Here is a 27,251-nt window from a genome sequence, read left to right as displayed (position 1 = left end):
CCAGGTCTGCAAGGGAGGGCAGTTGTGGGTGATCAGGCCAGCAGGGGAGGGAAGTTGTGAGGGACCAGGCCTGCAAGGGAGGGCAGTTGGGGGCGATCAAGCCTGCAGGGAAGGGCAGTTAGGAGTGACCAGGCCGTCAGAGGAGGGAAGTTGGAGGTGACTGGGCCTGCAGGGAAGGGCAGTCGGGGGGGACCCAGGCCTGCAGGGGAGAGCAGTTGGGGGGGACCAGGCCTGCAGGGGAGGACAGTTAGGGGTGACCAGGCCTGCAGGGGAGGGCAGTTGGGAGGTGACCAGGCCTGCAGGGGAGGGCAGTTAGGGGCAATCAGGCTGGCAGGGGAGCAGTTAGGCATCAATCAGGCTGGCAGGGGAGTGGTTCGGGAGTGATCAGGCTTGCAGGCAGATGTGGTTAGGGGCAATCAGGAAGGCAGGCAGGCGAGCAGTTGGAAGCCAGCAGTCCTGGATTGTGAGAGGGATGTCTGACTGCCTGTTTAGGCCCAATCCTACCAGGATCGGGCCTAAACAGGCAGTTGGACATCCTTTGAGGGGTCCCAGATTGGAGAGGGTGCAGGCTGGGCTGAGGGATACCCCCCCACCCTGCACAAATTTTGTGCACCAGGACTCTAGTCTAACTATAAAATTCTACTCTTAATGGTATAAGTGCTAATGAAATGTTCTCAAGTGGTGATAACTTGATTCCTATTTTTTTTATTTTACTAATTTCTCCTTGATTGACATGTCTAACTGAACTCGTCAACTTTTCTTCCAAACTTAAGTCTTGCTCCTGACTTCTCTATGAATGCTCAAGTCACCATCTTTCCAGTCACGCATGCTCGAAATTTCAGTCATTGCTGAATCACACATCTCCTCAGCCCTTCTTAATCATTTGCTGAGGCCGAAATATTCCACTTCCACGATCTCCCTCTCTCTCATCCATACCCTCCATTAAGTTCTTCGTAACCACTCTCCAGTTCAGGGTCTTATTATTTAAGTTACTTCAACAACCCCCAGATTGAGCTCCCTGCCCTACTCTCTAACCTTTCCAATTTCCACTGCTCTATTAATCTTCCCCAAATACAGTTCAGATTTTGTCATTCCACTGCTCAGAACCTTCCGGAATTCCTCATAATTCCTCAGCATATCCCTTCTAATGACCTGAATCCACCTTCCCAAGTTTACTACCCATTACTACAATTAACTTGTGTTTCCAGTAACCTTCACTAACTCTCAGGTTGGTTATTGAATACCCCTGTACTTCCCATGGTTCACCCCACTCCAGACACGGCCACCTCTTTCTATTCTTCAACTACTCAAGGTACACTCCTGCCTCAAAGCTGTGGAGCTTAAAGTTTTCTCGGCCTGTAAAGCTCTTCCTGAGATATTTGCATGGCTCTCTTCAATTTCATTCATGTCTGTTTCAATGCCATTTGCTAAGAGAGCCCACCTACCTATATATATAAAACCCTAATATGCAACTAGATCGAACAGCAGAACAACCAAACAACCGAAAAACCGAACAACCGGTCGCTATGATGTGCACTGACCACCAGAGGGCATGCGCGGAACATGGCCGGTGTCGGCAGCAAACGGCAGAGCACAGAACATGGAAGGCGTCAGCCAAAGTAGGATGGTGGAACAGGTGAACGGGGTGCCAGACCAAGCCAGTTGCTGACATCAGAGCGAGCCTCTGGTAGTTACTGAAAATTCTTTGCTCCCACACACCACAGTCCCACCCAGCACTCGCATCCGCTGCTGGCGCTGGCCCCGCTGGCACCCACAGCTAGCGCCGGAGCTGCTGCTCATACCCGCTGCTGGTGCTCAGCGCCAGTCCCGATCACTGGGCGCCATCAGCGGGTGCGAGCGGGGCCGGCTTTGTCAGCGCATGGAAGGGGCAGCTGCAGGAATGGGGCTGATGGCAGACGGGACCCGACCCTGTGCCCACTGCAGCCTCGGGGCCCACAGTTCCTTTCACGGTGCACAAATTCTTGTACTGGGCCCGTAGTCTAAAATAATAACACAGCTCAGATCACAGCTTTCCCACCTTGCTTCCCCTCCACATTGTAGCACTTACCACTACCTGCCATCATATTTGATATGTGTCTTACTGTCCATCTCCCCAGCTAGAATGTAAACTCCATGAGCAATTTCACTTTCAATTCTGTTACTCACATTTGTCAAGATGTAAATTATGGCTGAATCCTTCACTACCTTCATGCTAATGGAGCCACCATATATTTTATCTGCCTGTATCTTCACGTAGGACAAGGGCTATACTATTGATCCTATACTTACTCAGAAACCTGAAATATTGGGATAATTTTGTTATTTGCCTTTATGGTTCATCATTGAGCATCTAGAATAGTACCTGGCATATAACAGGTAACCAGTAACTCTTTGTTCAAGAAAAGAATGAAACTGTGGCCAGAGAGGTTAACAAGATCACAGGGAATGAATGAGTGCTGAATCAGGGATTCAAATTTAGGTCTTTCTGATGCCAAAACAAACATTATCCCAAAAACATCCTACTGCAGCACTGGGCACTCAATTATTTATGTCATTAAATTACCTTATATTTAACATTGTAAGGTCTGGTCACTAATTCTATTTTCCAATTACCGTGTGTAATCATGTCAATTCTTTATGTTTCCCCCCACAGAGGAATAGTGATTTTTCAACCTGTGGATAAATTTTTCTTAGCTTACAGTGAAATCATATCAAAGATTTTCACTGTTTTCTAAATCTGTTTTATGCAATGTGTTACTAAATAATAAAAACAATATATTTTGGGTCAAAAAGTTGTACAACAGTTATTTAGAATTAGAAGATATTAAAAAAGCCATTCAGTTCTTTCTATTCCAAATTCTCTTTTGCCACTTTAAGATATCTACAGGAAGATATTTTATCATTTCCCTGCATAGATAGTATCCATAACAAGTATTCCAACTATTTTACTAAATGTTTAAAATAAGTTTGTGAATATTGTCTTGAGACCACATATGAATTGTTTTCTCAAAGCTCAACAATAATCTATGCCACATAACACATAGCTTCCAATAAGTAGGTGAAGCATTCTCCCTTATTCATCCAGCTAAACCTCCCCACCATTCTTGGCCCAGAATAAGTACTATCAAATAGCACATACCTTGAATACTTCACCAATAAAAGAGGCAGCTCATATACTTATCTAATATTACTGTGTCCTCTTCCTGTTTTTATGTTTTCCATACCAAGTTTTTTGAAGAATCAAATACACTTAACAAAAAATATAATTTAGACCTCTTATTTGCAAGCTTCTTTATGTGTTAAATATATTAAATATAAACAGTAAGCTCCAAAACCATCCTAGATTTAGTACTATTATCCTCACTTTATAGAGGGGACACTGAGATTCAGAGAGGTTAAGTAAATTATCTAGGGTCACACAGCTAGTATGTAATAGAATGGGAATCTGAACCCAAGTCTATTTGCATATAAACCCATGATCGCTACTAAAATTTGCATCCCTTCACAGAGTCTATACTTCAGATATAAAAAGACAGACCCATAGAGGGACAGTATTATTCAAGGCATATATTACTATAAAGCAGTGATTTCAACCAGTGTGCCATGGCATACTGGTGTGCCTTGAGAATTTTTAAAATGTGCAATACCTGACTATTAGTCAGGGGCACTGATCTCTTCCCTTAAGACTGTCAAATTTAAAAATGACAACATCCAACACAACAATAGCCATCTGATGTGAATGAATCAAAACTACACCTATTTTTTTTGTCAGATTGGCAAAAAATATATTTTTTGGTGTGCAACAGAATTTTAGTAATTAGTTTATGTGTGCCATCGGACATAAAATGTTGAAAATCACTGCTATAAAGTAAAATAGGAGTATTATAAGAGAAGCCCTTAAGGAACATAAAATGTAATAGAAAGTATAAGATGAGGTAGAAAATGATTCCATAAGAGATAGAAAAGAAAGTGCTACAAAAATTCAGAGAAATTATTAGGTAGAAATCGGGAAGCATGAGGGATGAAGGTGGGAATCAGGCTAGGCTTCATGGAAGAGCCATAGAGGATGGGCAAAATGTGGACAAACAAAGGGAAACATTCCATGAAAACACACACACACACACACACACACACACACACACACACACACAACAAAACAAAACAAAAACAAAAGAAAGATGAGCAAAGTCAGAAGCAAGACTGCATGAGGCTGAGAGGTTGGTTATGCTCAGGTAACAGGCAGTTTTGCAGTCTGATTTTTAAAGTAAAATTGATAAAAGGGAAGAGTGAAAAGCACAAGTGGCAGTAGTTCAAGATCAGGAGGGCCTCAATTGCCTCCATTTCTGCTCCTGATCAACACTGAAGAGACAAAAGCAAGACAGGGTCAGGCAGACCTGTTCATTACATATTCCACCTTTCCAATTTCTTTCTGTCTTCTCTATCACTCACTTTTTTGACCAAAGTATGTAATTTCTAGGTAATTATGATTCTTTTTTAAAAAATATATTTTATTGATTGTTTACGGAGAGAAAGAGAGAGGGATAGAGAGTTAGAAACATCGATGAGAGAGAAACATCGATCAGCTGCCTCTTGCACACCCCCTACTGGGGATGTGCCCACAACCAAGGTACATGCCCTTGACCGGAATCGAACCTGGGACCCTTGAGTCCGCAGGCTGACGCTCTATCCACTGAGCCAAACTGGTTTCAGCGGTAACTATGATTCTTAAAGTGGTTATTCTAGTAATTCTTCTCTCTGCAACAGTTCTATGAAATTCTTACCTGCCCATTTTATCAATGAACAAATATTCTCCTCTTTTGAAAATTAATGAGACCGTGAAAAATAAGGCCTTTTTTTACCTGACTTTCACCAGAGTGGCTGTAAATACTATTTATCCACTCCTCTCTCTAGTCTTAAGACAACAACAAAAAACAGCTCCCTTTAGGCACGCTTCCCACCTAAACTTCTAGAACTAATCCCTCATCACTTCCTCTAGAAGCTGATTCCTGTGGTTTTCTTTATTGCAGGGTTTGCAAACTCCAGTGTGAGAAGCAGGTCATAGACAATGGATATGAAATAGTTTATATTGCAGATCAATCATAACACCTATCTCATACTGTCTTTCAAAACATTCTCAGACAAAATGAAACTTTTCCATGAACCATATATAGCCTATTGGCCTGCCACTTTGCAACTTTTATTACATTGCATCTTCGGACCCTGCCTTTATTGTGTTTACTTGTCTGTCTTCCCCATTAGACCTAGCGTTTTGAGAGCAGGAGCAATGTTCATTAGGGAAGACATATAAATGATTTATTAAAATAAAATATGTTCAATATTATAATACATTTATATACACAGTGCTATGGGAAGGAAAGAGTTATCTAGGACAGCTTCTCTGAAGATTGACATGAAGCTTAATTTGAATAGATATTTAGGAGCTTGCTGGGCAAGTTAGAAAAGAAAAGGGCATTCCAGCTCAAAGAAATAGAATATGCTTGATTTAAAAATATTAAAGAATAGGATGTTAAGGAATTTCTAAATGCTGCTGTATAGCCAGATGGCAGGCACATGTAAGAATGCAGTTGGAGATGAAATTAGAAAGGATGCAGGAATAAAGCCACAAAGGCCAACAGGGAACCATCTGAAAGTTTTAAAAGGGAAACACGATCTCTGGTCACAGTGTAGAACATGCAAGAGCCCAATGAGACAACAAAGACTGGGAGACTACCCACTAGGCTAGGGCAATTACTGGTGCAGGAAATGATGACTCTGAACTAAGGGGTCTGTGGTGTAGGTTATTAGGGAAGAGAGTTAAGAGTTACTTAGAGAAAATAGTCATAGAACTTGGTAATTGGACGTGGTGGAATCTGTAGTATTTCACTGGTTTCTGGCATAGGCCATTGGATTGTTTATGGTGCCAAGATCAGAAATGTAGGCTGGCTCCTGCTCACATTCAAATAAGTTCAAGATTCCTTTATCACATAAAACCCACCCATCTATATCTACCCTCCAGTTCAATACAGGTTCTCATTGACTCACACACAAGTCTCCTGGGTAGCCCCCCAAACAAATCTCTCTCCATCATAATCCAGTATTTCTCAAAGTGTGCTCCTCAGCCTACCTTAACAGAACCTCCTGTGGTGCTTGGTACGAAATGCAGAGTTCTTGTATCCCCATAAAGGACAAAAACTGCATTTTGATACACTTTCAAGTTTGAGAACCATTAGCCTAATCCAGCCTACCTGCTATCAAATTTATTTTTCTTAAGCCCTGTCTAACTTAGCTCAAACTAATTTCTAATATTCTGCCTGGACTTTGAGATCCTCTTTCAAATTGATTTTTTATTCTTTGCAATATACATTCTTTGTTCTAGCAAACTCAGCCTCATCTCTTACTTTCCCCTTCCTTGCCCCCACCCCCAACATGATTTGGTTCTTCCTCTAAACTTTTGCATTGAATATCACTACCCTAATCAGGAAGCTTCCATAGTCTTCTCTCCCTAGTCCAATCCCAGCCATCAGTTTAAGTTCAGAAATTTTCGTGGAGTTTTCTCTAATTACTCTAACCCTACTTCTCTCTCCTGCATATGGATTCCCATTACAGTAAGTCCTCATTTAACATCATCCATAGGTTCTTGGAAACTGTAATTTTAAGTGAGATGACATATAACGAAACCAATTTTACCACAGACTAATTGATATAAACAAGAGTTAAGTTCCTACAGCATCTCATCAATGTCATAATGAAACGATGTTGAACAAAACAATGTTATTCGAGGACATGCTGTACACCTACAATCAGCATGCACAATGGAAGGTTTAATTATTTCAACATATATTATTGAAACTAAAAGGTCTTATCTCATTCTTATTTTCTAATCATCAATGCACCTAGCACAGTTCTTGGCACATAACAAGCACTAATGAAATATGTGCTGATTTCTTCAATTATACTGAAAGAGTAATGGCTTTTTCCCCCTAGATGTCACTTTGAATTACAAAAGAGAAAAGAAGAAAGCAAAATTTTAAAGCAAAACAAATATTAAACACATTCACTATTCTAGATACCATGGTACACGGTGATGTTAAAGATGTTTCCTCCTACAGACTGCTTAGTCATGAAGGCAAGGTGATTACAGATGGCTCTCAATTACAATACAGGCCTTTTTGGTGTATTATGCAATAGTGTATCATGTAATTATAACACTGAAATACAGTGCTTTGAATATAACACTTTTAAAAGATAGCAACAGAGTCTTAAAAGATAATATGCCCTATTCAGTGTGGCTCAGTTGGTTGGGCATCGTCCAGTGCAACAAAAGTTTGCTGGTTCCATTCCCAGTCAGGGCACATGCCTGATTTGCAGCTAGATCCCCTGCAGTAGGGGGCGTGCAGGAGGCAACTGATAGATGTTGCGGTCTCACATTAATGTTTCTCTCTCTCTCTCACCCCTTTCTCTCTCTCTAAAAAATCAATAAACTCTTTTTTTAAAAGACAAGATAAGCCAATCACTTCAATTTATCTATTTAATACCTGAGCCACAGTGAAATTATATGACTTGCCCAAAGTCACAGAGCCCATTAATAGTATCCAACAAATAAAGACACCCAGGCCTCCTGACTGAACATCAAGGATTGTTTTCATTACGCTATGTGCTCAGTGATACTAAATCAAAGCAAGGCATTTTAATAAGAATTCCTGTTAACATAAACCAACATTTTAGGAGTCCTTCCCCTGCCACCCTGAGAGACTGAGATACAACATGCAATTTTATCAGAATCATAAAGACTGACACAAGCACAATTCTAAAAAGAATAAAACTTTCTAAGACAAAATGTACAAGAACATTTTCCAAGACCACAGGAAAAATACTTATCATAGCTAAATTTTAATCACCTGATCATAATGTTAATCTCACTGCTTTGGTAAAATATACACCAAAAGAAAAACCGAGCATATAAAACACAATAAGCAAAAGTCACTCAATTCCAAAAAGCACAAATTCACATCTAAGGGTAAAACACATCTTTTGTACTCACCGTAACTTTACTTCCAACTATCTGCATGCAGTGGTCGATGGAGAGTGGTTATGGTGTAAAACAAAAAACAAAAACAAACAGCAACAGTATTAGTAATTAGAAGCTTTTTACAAAAGTTAAGTGTTTAGTAAATTAGTAAATAGCTAACCCTATGTATGTTTTTAATACTTTAGTTCTACAAACTAAAATATATATATATATATCAGTATTCATTTCTACCACATTTCAAAAATGTGTAAAGTCTGTGGAAGAAGGTCTCCCCCTAAAAATTTATTATATTTTGAGGTGTATATTTTTAAATGTACTGTGATGGAATTCTCATATAGTGCAATCAAAACACCAAGTAATGCAAGATTAAGTGTAATTAGGCATCAGATATTTTACCAGCCCACAGCCCCTCTAAAACTTATCAATAGAAAATTACTTTTTCCCAAATATTGCTTGTCTTTTTCCTTTCCCTGTTATAACAAGTATAACCTTAAGGTTGAAATAAAGTAATTTAGAATATAAATGTTGCATTCAACATCATGTACTAAGTTAAGAAATGAAAGTTAGGTTGAAAACTGGAATATTTTATATTATTATAAATTTAGTTTATAATATTTTGTATTATACTTGAAAATTACAAAGAAGAGAGATTGCTTATGATTTTAGTTTTCTAGGTCATCTTAGCATTTCTAAGATCAGATTTTTCCATATCATATGAAGACAAAGAAGCATTTTATATCTAAACATGCAGATATTCATAAGGAAGGAACAGTTCAAAATTGTAACTTCGACTGAGCTTTTCCTAATGGATAAGAGATAAGAGAATTTCTGAGAGGTAGACTTGTGTTTTAAAAAGAAGTAAAATCAAAGTCTCAAACATAATTTAATTCCAAAATCCAAACATAAATCAAATCATTGTTATCAGATTTCTACACATGAATATCAAGCCATGTCCAAAAAACAATGCTAATCCGCAATCTAAAACCATTGATCTGATAGAAGTTATCAATATGTGTTCTATTTTCCAGCCAGTACTTTAAAAAAATCAAATATAATTGAAATTCCAGTAAGAATCCTAAATTGAATAGGATACCACAAGATACAAAACGATAATGACAGTTTTCAAGTAAATAATTTTAGAGGAATCCTTGAATCTCCAGAGAGAGAAGCAGCTTTCTTAAATATTCACTCGACAGACTATTTATAGGTAGTGATTATTTAGTTGAATAAAAGCCTCTTTGGTGCCATTAACAGTGTTCTGAATTGAAAGATATGCTATTGACCTAAATTATTTCCTCCCACCAAAAAGACAGAATTCTTACGTATGTGTCCCTTGTTTATTTAGCACAGACATGAGACTGAAAAAAGAAAGCCAGCCTGTCTTAACAATTAAGGTAGGTCTACACCCAGTGAAATGACCAGAGTATGGCCCATTTAATGATTCATTCAGATTGAAAAATGACTGCATTTAGCTGAAGCACATACAGCGAACAGATATGATTGGCAGAGGAAAGCTAAGAAGAACTGGTTTGGTAATGTTTGGGTTCAGGTGTTTCACCAAATCAAGACCATGCCTAGAAAAGAAGACCTGAGAAAGAAAATATCTATAATGGCAAAAGCAAAGCCATAAAACATGTACACACACACACACACACACACACACACACACACACACACACTGCTATACTGAAAGTTTAACAGGTCAATCTAAAAAATCTATAGATGTATTTGCTATCACTATTTAAATTATTTCCTATTGAGAACTTTTTTTTTTTCAATCAATGATACCTGTCAAGGGCTCATGTGTCTTCAAAAATATAATTTTACATATTTTAAAATACCAACTTTAAAGACTGTGATTTAAGTTAGAAATAAACTCGCTTCTTAATATTCTAAGGACATTGGCCTGTGGCAAGCTACGGTTAGGATTTCTGTAACTAATTTTTCCTCATAATTGCTGAAATAGGCTGTTCTGATATAACATGCAAGATGCCCTCCAAACCACTGATGTATTCTGCCCTGTTTCAGAATTATGAATTGGTATGACAACATTTGCAATGTTCACAAAGCTTGGTTTTCCATTTCTGAAAACATATGTTGGTGTTTAAAATAGAGACTCTTCCCGTTTATTTGTGGCCAAATGACCTACGTGTACCAACTATCTGAGGTCAGGTCCAGAACCGCACAGGCTAGAGTGAGCAAGCCAGCCAGGCTGCTGCAGAGGAAATGTTCCTCTCTGTTCCCTGATTTAAAGTTCATTTATCTCTTAACAGTTATTCACGCTACTTTTGCCTTTAATATTCACACAACACAACATTCTCTATTGTGGGACTTGAAGAGGGAAAAACCAAGCAAAAGTTTTCATTATTATCTTTTAATTTCTTTTAAATTCTCTAATTCCATGCTAATTTTAGCAAAGTTAAACAATAGTCTCTTGTTTGCTTTAGGAACAGGTTTTGAGCACATACCTGTGTATAGTTTCATTTTGCTTTACTGTCCTTACAGGCACCCAGGCGGATGAGGGACATTTCCTATTGAGCTCACATGTTGTTTCTTTTCAATGCCATAGAAAATGACTAATGCAGGTGTTAGAGGGGGAAATGTACAATTTATGTCTCAATTTAACTGTAATTCTCACATATTTTACATGTGACTATAAAACATTTTTCCACCAGGGACTCTAGCCCTTAACTTACTTTTACTTCAAGATGAAAGTTTTGATTACATATAAATAATTTCCATAAAGAAGTGGTTAGAATCCTGTTTACATGAGAAAACATTTTTAAGCAGTGTATCAATATAATGAAAATGTAAGCATAACACTGTATAAGATGTGCAAGCAGGATGGAAACCTTGGTTATACATAGGTAAACAGCCATAGGTTATAACTTATGCAAATTTATTGTCATAATCATAAAGAGGTCAATAGGTGAGAGAATTGTTTGTCACTGAATGGCATTCCTCTCACCTTCATAAAGAAATTACATAAGCAGGAGAGAAACCAAGATGGCAGCATAGGTAAACACCTAAACTGCTGCCTCGCACAATAATTTCAAAACTACAACTAAAAGTCAAAACGTCTATTCTATCACCCAGAACCACAGGAAAGATGGCTGAGTGGAAGTTATACAACTAGAAGGAAAGAGAAAAGAGCACTGAGACGTGCACAAGCGCTGAAAAGCTGAGGTACGGAGGTGCACAAATTGGGTGGGCGACTGGGTGCACTGCTTTTTTCAACCCGAAGGGAGACAAGCTCCCGATTACTCTGAACTCCAGTTTCTGGGGAGACGCTGGGGACCCAAACTCCTATGGGGAGAAGCTGGACTGTCTGCCATCGGGTCGGAAAGTGAGGGTGGCCTGCTTACAGAGCTGCACCCAGCAATCATTGTTTACTGCGCTGGGGCATGGGACGCCGGGACTTGGAAACACAGAAACACAGAGATAGCTGACTGACAGCCATCGCTGTTTGCCACGCCCTAGCCTAGTGACTCTCTGAGACCCTGCCCCACACAATCTACAAACCCACCGAAGCTCCACACAGCGGCTTTTGCATATAAATGGCCTGCCTGATCGCAGCTTAACCTAACAAACTGTGGCTCTGGTCAGACAGCTCCAAAACCTCCAAACCCCAAGCAAAGAGGAGAAAACTGTAGTTCTCGCTGTAGTTCCTGCTGGGTGGCCTCAGACAGTAGCTGACCTGCACCCCACTGGAGATCCAGAAGCTAGTGTATCTAGTGGTCAGTGTGAGACGACACCAGATTTTCACATCCATAAGTGACACATTCAAGAGGCAGACTCAGTGAGCACCTAAACCCCACTGAATCAAGTCCTGCCCCATAAGAGTGTCTCCAGCACAGCAGTTCTTCCATTATAGACACAGCAGGTCCTCACAGCCAATTGGCCTGGAGGTCAATTCCTCCCAGTGACACCAACAACAATCAAGACTTAACTACAACAAGGCTGTACACACAGTCCACAAAGGGGTGCACCAAGAGTGTCCACCTCAGGTAACTGGGAGGCCGACCCACTGGGCCATATAGGACACCTAGCACACAAAGCCACCCTACCAACTCAGGGAAGCAGCAAAAATGCGCAAAGAAACAGATCACAAACAAAACAAATGGAGGAAAACAAACGACTGGATATAGAGTTCAAAACCACGGTTATAAGGTTTTTCAAGAATTTCCTAGAAAAGGAAATTTATTTCCGATAAATTTAACGAGACCCTCGAGGATATGAAAAAGGACCAACTAGAAACTAAACATACACTGACTGAAATAAAAAATATTATACAGAGACCCAACAGCAGATTAGAGGAACACAAGAATCAAGTCAAAGATTTGAAATACAAACAAGCAAAAAAACACTCAACTGGAAAAGCAAAAAGAAAAAAGAATCCAAAAATTTGAAGATAGTGTAAGAAGCCTCTGGGACAACTTCAAGCGTACCAACATCAGAATTATGGGGGTGCCAGAAGAAGAGAGAGAGCAAGATACTGAAAATCTATTTGAAGAAATAATGACTGAAAACTTCCCCCACCTGGTGAAAGAAATAGACTTACAAGTCCAGGAAGTGCACAGAACCCCAAACAAAAGGAATCCAAAGAGGACCCCACCAAGACACATCATAATTAAAATGCCAAGGGCAAAAGACAAAGAGAGAATATTAAAAGCAGCAAGAGAAAAACAGTTAATTACCTACAAGGGAGCACCCATACGATTGTCAGCTGATTTCTCAACAGAAACTATGCAGGCCAGGTGCGAGTGGCAAGAAATATTCAAAGTGATGAATAGCAAGAACCTACAACCAAGATTACTCTACCCAGCAAAGTTATCATTCAGAATTGAAGGTCAGATAAAGAGCATCACAGATAAGAAAAAGCTAAAGGAGTTCATCACCACCAAACCAGTATTATATGAAATGCTGAAAGGTATTCTTTAAGAAGAGGAAGAAGAAGAAAAAGGTAAAGATAAAAATTATGAACAACAAATACTTATCTATCAACAAGTGAATCTAAAAATCAAGTGAATTAAAAATCTGAGGAACAGAATAAACTGGTGAATATAATAGAATCAGCAGCATAGAATGGGAGTGGATTGATAATCCTCAGGGGGAAAGGGGTGTTGGGGGGTACGGGAAGACACTGGACAAAAATCGTACACCTATGGATGAGTACAGTGAGGGGGAGGTAAGGGCAGAGGGTGGGGTGGGAACTGGGTGGAGGGGAGCTATGGGGGGGAAAAGGAGAAACAATTGTAATAATCTGAACAATAAAGATTTATTAAATTTAAAAAATAAAATTAAATTTTAAAAAAAGAAATTACATAAGCAATTTTCTTTGTTTTAACAACAGAAAACATAGTACTGATTAATGGCTCCCCAAGGTGAGGGAGCTTTAAAACATGCTTATCAACAGGCTTTTTTTCACCATAATATTTGCTCCTTGAAAAATATTAGCAAATAAAATGTATAATCTTGGAACTCTAATGAAAGTGCTGGACACGTGTCAGGTGCTCATATGTATGTTGAATGAAACAAAGGTCATACAATAAAGAGTTACAGTACTGACTTTGAGGTGAACGCCTGGCTTAAACATAGAATTTTCAATGTCTTTTAAGAAATATTCAATTTCCATTTTTTGAATAAAGCAATTCAAGAGAGCTCATTGCACATTTCCCCAAATTTTAGCATTTTAATCTGAAAAGTAAGTGTATGACTGAAATTGTGCATTTCTTTCGTCATTTGAAAAGGAAACAATATGAGAAAAAATGACAAGTTCTACATAGCTACAGAGTGAAAATCAAAAGGTGAAGAAGAGCTTCATATAATGTTCATTACATTCAGCCCCACTTACACAACCAAAACAACAATAAATGAACCAGAAACACTAACAAAATCATCTCATTAAAAAAGGACATGATTATTCATATATTATTATCCGTACTTTGCACTCAGATTTGGTTATATAGATTCTCTCCTGTATTTGCCTTTAGGTATTTGAAAAATAACACTGAATGCACACCCTGCATTTTCCTAAAGCATTTTACTGTGAACAATAACTTGAGTGCAAAATGAGAAGAGATTCATCAGAATTTCAAAGTAAAACCCTATGCATTACCTAATTCTATTGAAAACGACGCTCATGGCAAATTTCACTTATCACTCGAAACATATTTCTGCCCTTGGATACCAGAAGCAAATTAAAAAACATGCTGTTGTTCTGCTCTAGCAGAGCTGCAATGCGTTATGTTTAAATAGTTCGGCATTCGGATTTAGCTTGCTTAAAGTATAATATGGAATCAATATGATCGTAGAATTCAGGGCAAAATGCATCAGCAATTGCCACTGCAATTACTGTACTGAAATAGCATTAATAGGAGAGCCAAATAATTTTAGAATATACTTTTCCAATGAAGAACTCTTTTCTTCTCCAGTCAGCTTTTTAAATTTAAAATATGCATATAAATGCATATATGTATATACATTATTTATATATATATACACATATAATATACATACCACACATAAAATCACTGTGTGTTCATGTGTGTGCACACACACATATATGTAATATATACATACATAGTGATTTTATTATCTCAAAATGGGAAAAGGGTTATCTTTATAGGTATATAAACAATGCATTTCCCCATTTCAAAAATACTTTTTTTTTTTTTTAACAAAAAGAAAAACCAACCCTACACTACCCTGGAGACTACTTTTGGAAGCACCTTAAGATGTGAACAAAGCAACATATTCCATCAAAAAAATTATGTTTTCCTTCTGATAAGTCTTTCCAAATGAACCCCACTTTCAAATCTTTTGAGACTCACACAGATCTGATTAAAGCTCCTATTAAGCAACCTTCTTTGTATCAAAATAAGCTGTACAATAACAATTACAAGGTAGTTTCCATAGTATAATGTAAAATAATGAAAAAACAAAACTGCATATTAAAAATATTAAAATATTCATGCAAGCAGACCCAGGCATGTAGCTTTAGTGTAAACTTAGTCAAAGCTTATGACTAGGCTATATTTGTGTCTTCACCCTCAAAATCTAAAATTTTCCTATAACAAACTGTATATTAAATAGAATACCTACAAATTGTTGTCAGTTTTTAGTAAGCACACAAATCCTCCATCCCAGGACTCACTGGATTAACTCAGAGCCTTCTATCTTTAGTTTGTCCTGTTTATAATGGAATTCTCTCTAATTTTGAACACTTTTGAAATATATACTAAATGTGTAAAAATACTTGTATAATTTTTTTCCCCGAATAGGCTGTGAGTACAGTGAGGCAAGAACTTGAAGATCTGCAGTTTATTTTTAAGCAGATAATGCTAAGCTCATTATGGTAGTGCCAGGAAAGACTACTTACAGATTTGGCTGTAGCAGAAATATACTGGACAACCATCTCGTGCTTGGTGGTAAAATCTTTGTTTCGTAAAGGAGCTTTTCGTTCTTCATTGAGGTTCATGTCCTCCTGTTAGAAAGAACATTTTGGGGAGCATCAGCAAATTTCTGCTTAAGAGTTTCAAAAATGATGAATAAATATTAATATTTATTATTTTTGTGGATCCTTTGCTATTATTTTCCACTCTAGATACTGTAATCTTATATAAAATCTACCGTATATTCATGGCTCATATATCTACCTAGTCAAATAATAAGCAGAAAGAAAAAATTTTAACTATCCCACAGAATAAATTGGCAGTTTATAGCATAAATATACATCATACAGCCTTAGCAAAGCTATTTATTTGCCCTAATAGCAAAAATAAATATAATAACTAACAAACACATACTTTATTATTTGGTATATGCTCCCCTAGGATCACTATTATTTAGAGGAGCAAATATGGTTTATAAATTATCAGTGATATATATATATATATATCACTGAAGAAAATTTCATTAAGAAGTTACTGGATTTGAAAAAGCAAAAAAAAAAAAAGAGGTAGAAATATAATTACCTATATTGGGATAACAAAAATCCCTCATTGGAGGGGAAAATGTTCAGTTACAAGAACACATTGTTTGAGGTTCAGTAAATGTTGATTTGTATGTGGAAAAGTTGAGAATATGATACGATACAGCTACTTTGGAATACAGTCTAGTAGTTCCTCAAAAAGTTACACATAACCACATGACCCAGGTTATACCCAAAAGAAATAAAAACATATATTCACACCAAAAACGTGTACATGAATGTTCATAGCAGCATCACCAATGAGTGGAAACAATCCAAATGTCCATCAAGTAACGATGAATGGATAAACAAATGTGATATGTCCATACAAGTGAATGTGATCTAGCCATAAACAGGAATGAAATACACTTACATGCATGAACCAAGAAATCACATTATGCTAAGTGAAAGAAGCCAGTCACAAAAGACACATGTTATATGATTCCATTTATATTAAATGTCCAGAATAGGCAATTCTATAGAGACAGAAAGTGGATTAGTGGTTGCCAAGGCCCAGGGAGGAGGGGATGGGCAGATTGGGGTATGACTGCTGATGGGTATGGCGTTTCTTTCTCGGGTGATAAAAATATTCTAAACTTACTGTTGTAATGGTTATACAAGTCTTTGAATATACTAAAAAACACATTGAATACTTTTAGAGGGTAGACTTAATGATATGTAAATTGTACCTCAATTTTTAATTGATTTTTTAATCTTTTTATTCTCTTAGTAATTCTGGCCATTACTGTATGTATGTGTATGTGTGTGTGTGTGTGTGTGTGTGTGTGTGTGTGTGTATATATATATATATATATATATATATATATATATATATATATATTATTGATTTTTTACAGAGAGGAAGGGAGAGGGATAGAGAGCTAGAAACATCGATGAGAGAGAAACATCGATCAGCTGCCTCCTGCACACCCCCTACTGGGGATGTGCCCGCAACGAAGGTACATGCCCTTGACCGGAATCGAACCTGGGACCTTTCAGTCCGCAGGCTGACGCTCTATCCACTGAGCCAAACCAGTTTTGGCTGTTTTTTTTTTTAATCAAGTAAACTAATGGGCAAAGAAAAATATTAAAGTTATTTAAAAGACTTATATGTGACAATGTGGGAGAAAAAACACACAAAGGATCCATGAAAAGTAATCAAACTACACCTATCTCTTAAATAGTAACTGCAGTATCAGCCAGAATCTCACAACCTGTGTTTGCACCCACTGCAGTGACTCCTATGACAATTCTTATAAATCTAGTGTATATATACATGGTCACTCCTCCTATCACCTTTATCACAGCCTCTACCCCTACATTTCCTGTCTTATCATCTAACTTCTCATTTGTATGTCATACTTGGTAATGACTTACTTGAAGGCAGAAGACATTTTTCTTCTATCTTTCTCTCTCATAGGCTAGATTTAGCACAGTTGAATCAAAAATCGCAAACACAAAGTAGGATAGCACTTTTGATGTAATCCACAGATACTCATCTATGTTCTGTGTCAACTTCAACTAACAGGAAACTCACTACCTCAGCAGGCCACCCACCCTATCTTAGGGTAGTTTGATTTTTGCTAAGGTTTTCTTTGGACACCTGGATGTGAAATATGTACTTTCTAATTTGTGAATCACTTATTTACTGGACACATACTATGCACCAGGAGCTTTGCTAGGTGGTCTAGGGGAGTGCAAATTTGAAAGTCTGTTTGTACCCACAAATTAAATGAGTTATTTATTTATGAAGCACTTAGGACAATGCCTGTTACTTAGTAAATGCCATCTTTCTTAAATAAAACTAATAACCCATGGTCAAGTATGGAAAATTGATATGTTAAGAAATAATTATAATAGAGGAATGTATATGATGCTTGGGAAACAGGACAAATGGAATAGTCAGAGAAGTCTTCACCAGAATTTGGGTCTTAAAGGTTGAGAAAAAATATGAGAGAAGGCAAGGAGACCAGAGTGGTCTGCTGTCATGTGTGGCTGCCCAACATCATTTGCACATGCCCACTACCTTTATTACACCTCACAGTGTCAGTCCCACCTCGCCAAGGAAGAATCTATAGAAACTACTAGTACATTTTGCCAGTCTCCCTTATAACTAGGGTACAGTCATGTGGCTGAGTTTCCACCAATGAAAGGCATTTATAGGAGGTATAGATTCAGAAGTAAGCTATGTAAGGAAGTAGGCCACTAGTAAGCCATCAATTTTGCTGATGTGGTTGGCAAGAAAGGGGATATTGTTATGGAACTGACGGCAGCAGCCACATCTTTTTCATCATGACACTTAGATCATATGCATTTGGGGTAGCAACAGCTCCTTATTTAGACTGCATTTCAGTTGAGTGGTTCTGGAATTTATTCCTATAATGATATCTGGAGCGTTTCTGAAACCTATCTTGTTCAAGAGAGCTAACTAATATATCTTAATAGCATTGTTTTCTATTTAAACTAGCCAGAGTTTAGTGGATTCTCTTATATTCCATAATTTGGGCTACTACAGTAATTCAAGTGACTAATGATAAGAGTCTGAACTAAGAGAGATGGTAGACAGATTGGACAGAAAAAAATAAACTCAACAACCATGTAAATCTGATTTGAAGGCAGCCTTCTTCCCTTCAGGATAAAGTATACTTACCAGCTTCAACTTTATGTGACATGGCTTAGCATCCATATTGCTCTCTCTCAAATATTCTGTGGTTTGATAAATACAAGCAAGGACTTCCACCTCCTTCATCTTGAAATACCATATCTCTATGAATTCAGCATCTGATATTATTACCTTATTGGCAAGCACATTATTCTACTGACTCACATTTTGTTTGTTTCCATCAAAACTTCTAAGTACTGCTCACATATGCTAGGCCCGTGGTTGGCAAACTGCGGCTCGCGAGCCACATGAGGCTCTTTGGCCCCTTCAGTGTGGCTCTTCCACAAAATACCACGGCCTGGGCGAGTCTATTTTGAAGAAGTGGCGTTAGAAGAAGTTTAAAAAATTTGGCTCTCAAAAGAAATTTCAATCATTGTACTGTTGATAGTTGGCTCTGTTGACTAATGAGTTTGCCGACCACTGTGCTAGGCTATCTCTCTATGGCCTCAAAACATTCTGGCTAAATTAGCCTCCTGCAATGGGGTTAGCATAAGTCTGCATAGCCCAAGTAAAATCCACTCTGGACACTGACAAGATTGTGTGTCTAGATTTGTGAACTTTACCACCAGGCCTAAGAGTGTGGTAGTGCCACCGGTGGCAGTCTCTAGGCTGAGAATTCGTTCCCCTCTTCCAGTGGCATTTCTACGTTACAATGTACCTCTATTCAATTTGTAATGGCATACACCGCTAAGATCACGCCATCAGAGTAGAAACATTTTGCATGGAGGTAGGCAGGGCAATAAGGGGAATATGAGATTACAGACCTCAGGGGAATGTTGTCAAGATGAAGCATGATCATGCTCCTCAAGCCCTGTGCACAGGGGTGGGCAAAAGTAGGTTTACAGTTGTGAGTACTAAAAAAGAGAGTTTATTCTGGTATCATTACTTAGTAGTGTATTATTTTCCATATGAACAGCTGTAAACCTACTTTTACCACACCCTCTGTATTAACTAGCCTTCAAAAATGCTAGCTATTAGTGTCAGTATTGCCTCCTCACTCTCATTTTTTATACCACTTTTGATCTTATCCTTTACGTTTTAATAATGCAAGGTTATTTGTAGTGTTCCTACATACACTATGCTGGTACACCCTTCCATTACTTTACACATGATGCTGTTCTCTCTGCCTGCAATGTTGCATCTTCACCACCTTCTCCCTCTATTAACCGCATCTCATCTCATCCCACTCACTCCACCCAGATCCATCTGTGAATGACTCACACGTACACTAATTCTTCATATTTCCCCCAAGTTACCTCATTTAGAAATAACTATCTTCATTCTATTGTTCATATTAATTCTGATATTGCAACACTTAAACTGAAACTTTCTGATAAGTCTATGTCCCCTAACCTAAAAGGTAACTTAGGGCAGAAACTGGGTCTTTTATATCTTTGTATTCCAGCAAAGAGCAGAGCTTCTGGAATGCACTAAGCAGTTAATAAATATTTGTTGATTCAATGTGATATTTAGGACCTTCTCTCTAAATACTTTAATTTGCTTTATAGACATCAAGATTGTCTATACCTCTAACTCTGCTGCATAGGTTGACTGGGAATAGGTACAATTCAAATGAACAGAAAAGACCATAATAATGACTCATTTTATTTTTAGAAATAAGAAATAAACTACTAATTAGGCAGCTAATACTTCCAATCCATTAACTCTAGCTTCATAATACAATCATAAAACTAAATAGAGCAACACTCATAATTCAATATTAATTCTAAACAATGTAATTGAATATAAAACTACTTCTGAACATACTGTGTTCTGATAGTACTCAAAACACAAGAGTAAACTTTTAGTATGTTTAAGATTTAGTTAGCACTTCTACAATACATAAGAAGAAATTAGTATTTTGTAGTTTTTTAAAATGTTGTTTGAAGTCTAAATAATTGACCATTTATATTTTTAAGCCATGTTTATAAACATTAAACATTTTTCTCCTTCCACATATGCCATGATGTAATTTTCCCATTATAAGCAAATTCTTTCACTTCTTCAGCAAATACTGTATTCTTCAAGTTATCACTAAGAAGCCATATTAGAGTCAACTGGGGTTAAAAGTTGAACCAGTTGCCTATTCATTAATTTGTATTCTCATTCATTCATTCATTCATTCATTTTCATTCTCTCTCTCATTTTCCCTCTTTCACCCCATAAATCTTTAGATGACAATATATTTTTTAAAACTTTCTCCTCATCTTCTAATATCATATTCTAACTCTTCCACCGTTGTTCCGTTTTGCTTTATGAGAGATAAATTACGTTTTTACAACTAATCCTTCCCTATAAGAGAGAAGTAGTACTTGTTCCTTTATATAAATTTCTATATTTTCTATAAATTGTTTCTGCAACATGCCTTGATCCCAGTTTAAGGCTGGATTTTCCACCTGTTTTAAAATCTGAAGTTGACTTCACCATCAAATGTTTGCCTTTCACCTTCTGCTTCTCAACAGTAATTTTTCAAGTATGTTTTTAACTTCAATGTTTAGGGGACCTGAATGAACCAATAATACCCTAGTACCTAAAAATTTGTCCAGCATGAACAGTGATTATAGTTATGTTTAATTATTCTAAGTTTATAAATTAACGAACTTTTACATCACTTGTTTAATTTATTCTTTTCTAAAGGTAAGTTCCTTAATTCCTTTAGCTTCTGTGGACCAGAAAAGAAGGAATGTTTCTTTCTAAAATTCCAATAAAAATATTAGGGATTTTCTACATAATTAAATAATTGGCCAATTCTACCTGGCATTAAATAACTACCTGATGTGTTTTTAAAAATCCAGTTAACTTTACCTATATAGACTGTAGCCACGTAACATTTAAAAGTTCAGATGGAAAACAAAGTTAAAGGAAAAAAAATTGTCGAAATGCATTATGTCTACAAATATTATGGAAACAAAAGCACAATCTTAAGTGAATGTTACCGAGTATGGCACAAAAACTCTTCATCTAGGAGCTGGAGAGCATTATGCTAAGTGAAATAAGCCAGTGAGAGAAAGATAAATATCACATGATCTCACTCATTTGTGGAATATAATGAACAACATAAACTGATGAACAAAAACAGATCCAGAGACAGAGAAGCATCGATCAGATGCTCAAACTCAGAGGGAAGGTAGGAGAGGGTGGGGGTAAGAGGGAGAGATCAACCAAAAGACTTGTATGCATGCATATAAGCATAAGCAATGTACACAGATAGCAGTGGGGTGAGGGCATGTATGGGAGTGGGTGGGGGGGATGGGGAGATATGGACACATATGTAATACCTTAATCAATAAAAAAATAAACAAAATTTTAAAAACTCTTCATCTAATTCTGCTTCCAGCTCCTGTTAGAGGAATCCAACTTTAAATACTTACATATACCTCTTTACCATCATGAGGGTAAATTCAGAACATATATTTAGATATTAGAAAACAAAAATATTATTTTCACTTTCCCCAAATCTTTAATCCTGAGCTTAACATTCAACCAGTGGTTTCCAGAGTCAAGAGATTACATAAAGGATCCACTGCAATTTGTGACATATTTATTTGTATTCAGAAACTACAAGAAAATAAGCTTTACTATTTAACATGAGTTTAACACTGGAGTCCTCACTGGATCCATAGGTCCAAATGGTACCTGAGGTATCTTAGGGGAAAAGTGGGGTATTAGCAATGCATATTTGTTCACTATCAGTGCACTGCATATACTGCAGTTTACATGTACCTGGTTAAGTGGATTTGTAGTTTGTTTTATCTAATTTTAACCAAATCAGCCTAAAAAATGGAAAAGTGGTTTTGAAAGTTTCCTGCAAAGACAACAGATTGAGGATAATAGCATAATACCAATAATGCAAACACAAGAGAACAAGAAAATGCCAGACTGTTATTATCTCCTACTCTATGTTTGAGCCTTTCATCAGTCATACAATATGGTAAAAATAATGAAAATCTAAGGCTTATAAGAAGTGGATCCCACAAGATTAAATTTTATTAAGGTAGCTTTGAAGTATGGGTGGATATGAATTATCAATGATGACTCCCACTTTAAGCCACCTCAACTTAGCAGGCCATTTAAAATCAATTTAATAGCAAAAGACGAAAGGTCTATGACGTTGGGTAAAAACACTTGGTAGAAGCAGCTGAAATAATACAGGCAGAAACACATGACAGTAAACTAGAACAAATGCCTTTGTCAGCAAATACTATTAGAGACACTTAGAAATCACTGCTGAAATTTTGCTAAAACAAGTATTAGAAAAATTACTTAGTGTAAAAGGTTTATCATATAGTTAAATGAAAATACAGCTGTTTTTTAAACAACTCAGCTTATATTATTTGCTAGATTGCTTCAATAACAAAATATAGAACCTATTTTTCTTTGAGTTACTAATGGAGCAATCTAATAGAGAAAACATATTACAAAAATAAATGATTTACTCAATAAAAAGATGCTTTACAAAAAGAAAAAACTAAGGGGGAATGATTACTGAGTAAGGTTATCCCACATGCAAAATTCAAGCTATTGCAAGAAAGAAATTGAAACCAAAGGACACAGAGTGCCACAGAGAGTCAAGAATGTAGCTATTTTATTTAATAAAAGTTCAATTTTTCAAATACAATAGAATAGTTACAATATTTTGAAATGAGATAGGAAATAAGCATGAAAATATATTGTGCCTTACAGAGATAGCTCTGGTTATCTCAAGACAAAGCATTTAAAAACTGCTGATATTTAACATGACTTAGGCATTTTTCACTCAAAAAAGACAAGTGATCCCTTGATATTTAACAATTAGTAAAAAATAAAATAAAATAAAATGGCATTGGAAAAAACATACATTAGCAGACCCAACTTCCAGATCCATCTCCTTGACCCCTGTATGGTTCACTTCTTCCTCCCTCTTCCTGGCATTAGATGCAATGTCTGGAAGCGGACATGAGTAGACAAAAATGGGGATGAGGGTCTCCTCATTAAGAATAAAGAAGGAAATTTGCAAAGAGCCCAAGTCCCTGATGACATCTGTTAAAGCCATTTTTAAAGCCAATTTTGAACCCATTTATATAAAAATGTAACACTCCAGATTAGTTGCAAGAACAACTGACTGTCATCAAGGAAGATGGAAATTTACTAGCCACGGTTCAGCAGGAAATCTTTGCTTGATTCATAGACCGGACTGAGAAAAGTTAGTACTATGATTTAATAAGTGCTGCTAATGATGTTCTTGTTCCACATGGACCTACATATCTTTGACAGATTCATGTTTCAACTACAACAGACATCAAACCAAATATCAAAATAAAATGATCTTGGAACTAAACCTTCTAATTACTGTCTTTTTTTTAACAAGACATAAAAAATGGCATTGTCATTGTTCTCACTAAAAAGTTATTAACCATGACAGAAAAAGCTTTTGTGCCATTAATAAATAAAATAAACTCATTTTACATCATAGAAAGATCATGTTCATGTCATGCTTTTCTCATTTTTTACTATGTATTTTATAATGTACATAATATTAGTACATGCATATATGTATATAATTATTAAGTAAAATATATTGGGTTACTTGCTCAAACATGGTTGAAAGTAGGTTTATGGTTGTGAGTACACAAAACCCAGTTTATTCTTATATTATTATTATTTATTATTGTATTATATATTATTATTATTATTACTAGAGGCCTGGTGCATGAAATTTGTGCACAGAGGGGGGGGTTCCCCTCAGCCCAGCCTGCACCCTCTCGCAATCCCAGACCACTGGCTCCTAACTTCTCACCTGCCTGCCCACCTGATCGCCCCTAACCACTCTATCTGCCAGCCTCATTGCCCCTAACCACTCATCTGCCTGCCTGATCACCCCTAACTCCTCTGCCTGCCTGCCTGATCGCCCCTAACTGCTTGCCTGCCTGCCTGCCTGATCACCCCTAATCACTCTGCCTGCCTGATCGCCCCTAATCACTCTGCCTGCCTCATCACCCCTAACTGCTCGCCTGCCTGCCTGCCTGATTGCCCCTAACCACCTCTGCCTCGGCCCCCACCACCACTGCTTCATCCAGAAGGATGTCCGGAATGATGTCCAAAAGGTCATTCAGCTGTTCAGTCTAATAAGCACATTATGCTTTTATTATCATAGATTATTACTGACCTACTTTTGCCCCCTTTCCCACAGGATATGAAGTCTAGAGACTATGACACTAGTCCAGAAGTTGACAAAGTTTTTCTGTAAAGAATCAGACAGTAAATGTTTAGGCTTTGAAGGTCAGAGGGTCTTTGTCACAGCTACTCAACTCTGCAGTTGTAGCACAAAGGGAGCCATGGACAATATGTAAACAAATGGCCATGACTGGGTTCAACAAAATTTTATTTATGAACACTGAATTTTATATAATTTTCATCTGCCCTGAAAACATCTTCTTTTGATTTTCCCCCCAACCATTTAAAAATATAAAAACAAGCCCTGGCTGGCATGGCTTAGTTGTTTAGGTGTCATCAGATACACTGAAAGGTTGCCAGGTCAGGGCACATGCCTGGGTTGTAGGCTCAATCCTTAGTAGGGACATGCAGGAGGCAGCTGGTCAATGTTTCTATCTCTCCCTGTCTCTCTCTCTAAAATCAATAAAAACCTATTTCAAAAATCGTTAAATATATAAAAACAATTCTTACCCTGTGAGTCGTACAAAATGAATTCCTAGAGGCAAGGCTGGCATCTTTGTCATCTTTCTATTCCCTGTACTTAATAAAATATCTGCCTTTCAGTAGAGAGTTGTCAAAGTTCTCCATGACACAACATTTGTCTTTGCTTTTTCTTCCTCACAAGTACACCTTGTGTTCTGCTATGTCACCCCTATTAGAACATAAGCTGACTGGAGGGATTTTCTTTATGTTGTTCTCTGCTCTCTCTCCCCAGAGCTTAGAACACTGCCTGGCATATAAAAGGCATTGGGCTTCAATGAACTAAATCGTTCAAACTTGAGAATGCTTTAATGCTTTAAGAAATGAAGACTTAAAATTCAGAAGTGGCACTGGGTTTCATAGCATATTCAGGTCTTGAATGTTTCCTCCCTGAGCTCCTGGCACTGGGTTAAGTATCCACAGTAGCCTACTCCCAGCTGTCCCAATACCATGGAAATCAGTTGTTTACTTGCTTGTCTCCCTGACTAAACTCTGAGCTCTGTGGAGGAAAGGGAGGTGTTGCATTCATCTTTGTACCCCCATCATATAGCATAGGACCTGGAATATTGCCCATATAAATAAATGGTTGTGAAAATGCATTGGCAATCAATACTAATAGAACCTTTCAAACAGTAAAAATATTTTGGAAAACATTTCTATGAACAAACCAAGAAGAGAAGCAGTGAACTGTGAAGTTTACCAAATACAATCAGAACAAATTTGCAAACCTAGTTCCTTTAACTTCTCTTCATGGGACTCCTAGCCTACTATTCTCTCAGTTGTGTAACCTTTGGTGAGAATTATACCTGGAAAGGAAATTAAAAAGTGAGCCACATTTAGTTATCTTTTAGACCTGTTTATTGGGTAAATTTTGCTCCTCTTTCCTAAGCTTTTCTTAAGAGTCTGTGTTGACTAACAATGATGCTGGAGTTTTCTCAGTCTAATGATAAGGAGTAAGGATACTGAAATAAAAATGTAGCCAATGGAAATTATGCTATCTAGACAATTTCTAGGGATCTAGTCACTTCTGAAAACTATTTCTGTGGCTTATTATAGATTTTAAGATCTACTTAACCAATAATTTGTTTTAATCTATCAACTATTAATTAATATTATTTATGTTGAGAGCACTAAAAGGGTCTCATCCAAGCTAACCAATTCCTACAAAACAGGTGCTGAGTGAGAAAGAAGCCCATGATAGTTGTCAGGGGTAAATAAGCACAATTGGGCTAAAGTACACCACCTACAGTTCAGCTATTCTCTGAACTAATGAAAGGCAAAAGTGAGAAAACAAAATTAAAAGGTGTAGTATTATTTATTAGAGTTCTATCAGATGGAATATGGGAAAGATAGCTTAGCATTTGTTGCATATAACTATATTCTTATTAGATTACTAGTGGCCCGGTGCACGAAATTCGGGCACAAGGGGGGTGTCCCTCGGCCCAGCCTGCACCCTCTCCAATCAGGGACCCCATGAGGGATGTCCAACCGCCTGTTTAGGCCCGATCCTGGTAGGATTGGAACTAAATGGGCAGTTGGACATCCCTCTCACAATCCAGGACTGCTGGCTTCCAACTGCTCACCTGCCTGCCTTCCTGATTGCCACTAACCGCTTCTGCCTGCCAGCCTGATCACCCCCTAACCACTCCCCTGCCAGCCTGATTGATGCCTAACTGCTCTCCTGCCAGCCCGATTGCCCTTAACTGCCCTCCCCTGCTGGCCTGGCAACCCCTAACTGTCCTCCCCTGCAGGCCTGGTCACCCCTAACTACCCTCCCCTGCAGGCCTGGTCACCCCTAACTGCCCTCACCTGCTGGCCTGGTCCCCCCCAACTGCCCTCCCCTACAGGCCTGGTCCCCCCCAACTGCCCTCTCCTGCAGGCCTCGTCCCCCCCAACTGTCCTCCCCTGCAGACCTG

At 37.7% G+C, this 27,251-nt stretch overlaps 1 protein-coding gene across 3 annotated transcripts in view; it reads right to left on the bottom strand.

The window, feature by feature from the left end:
* The window catches only part of DIAPH2 (diaphanous related formin 2), a 981,952-nt gene that overhangs the window by 895,069 nt on the left and 59,632 nt on the right, over nt 1-27,251 (bottom strand). For 2 of the 3 annotated variants that reach the window (XM_079765114.1, XM_079765112.1), the window contains 2 exons: nt 15,411-15,515; nt 8,042-8,062 (listed from right to left, as the gene is read on the bottom strand). In XM_079765114.1, the coding sequence (XP_079621240.1) occupies nt 8,042-8,062; nt 15,411-15,515 (126 nt within the window). The remainder of the gene's footprint in view (nt 1-8,041; nt 8,063-15,410; nt 15,516-27,251) is intronic. The other variant, XM_079765113.1, reaches the window with a different exon arrangement.

The sequence above is a fragment of the Cnephaeus nilssonii genome (genome assembly GCF_951640355.1).
Source record: "Cnephaeus nilssonii genome assembly, chromosome: X".
NCBI classification, from domain to species: Eukaryota; Metazoa; Chordata; class Mammalia; order Chiroptera; family Vespertilionidae; genus Cnephaeus; species Cnephaeus nilssonii.
Note: the sequence above shows the minus strand (reverse complement) of the source record. Positions and strands in the feature narration are given on the sequence as shown.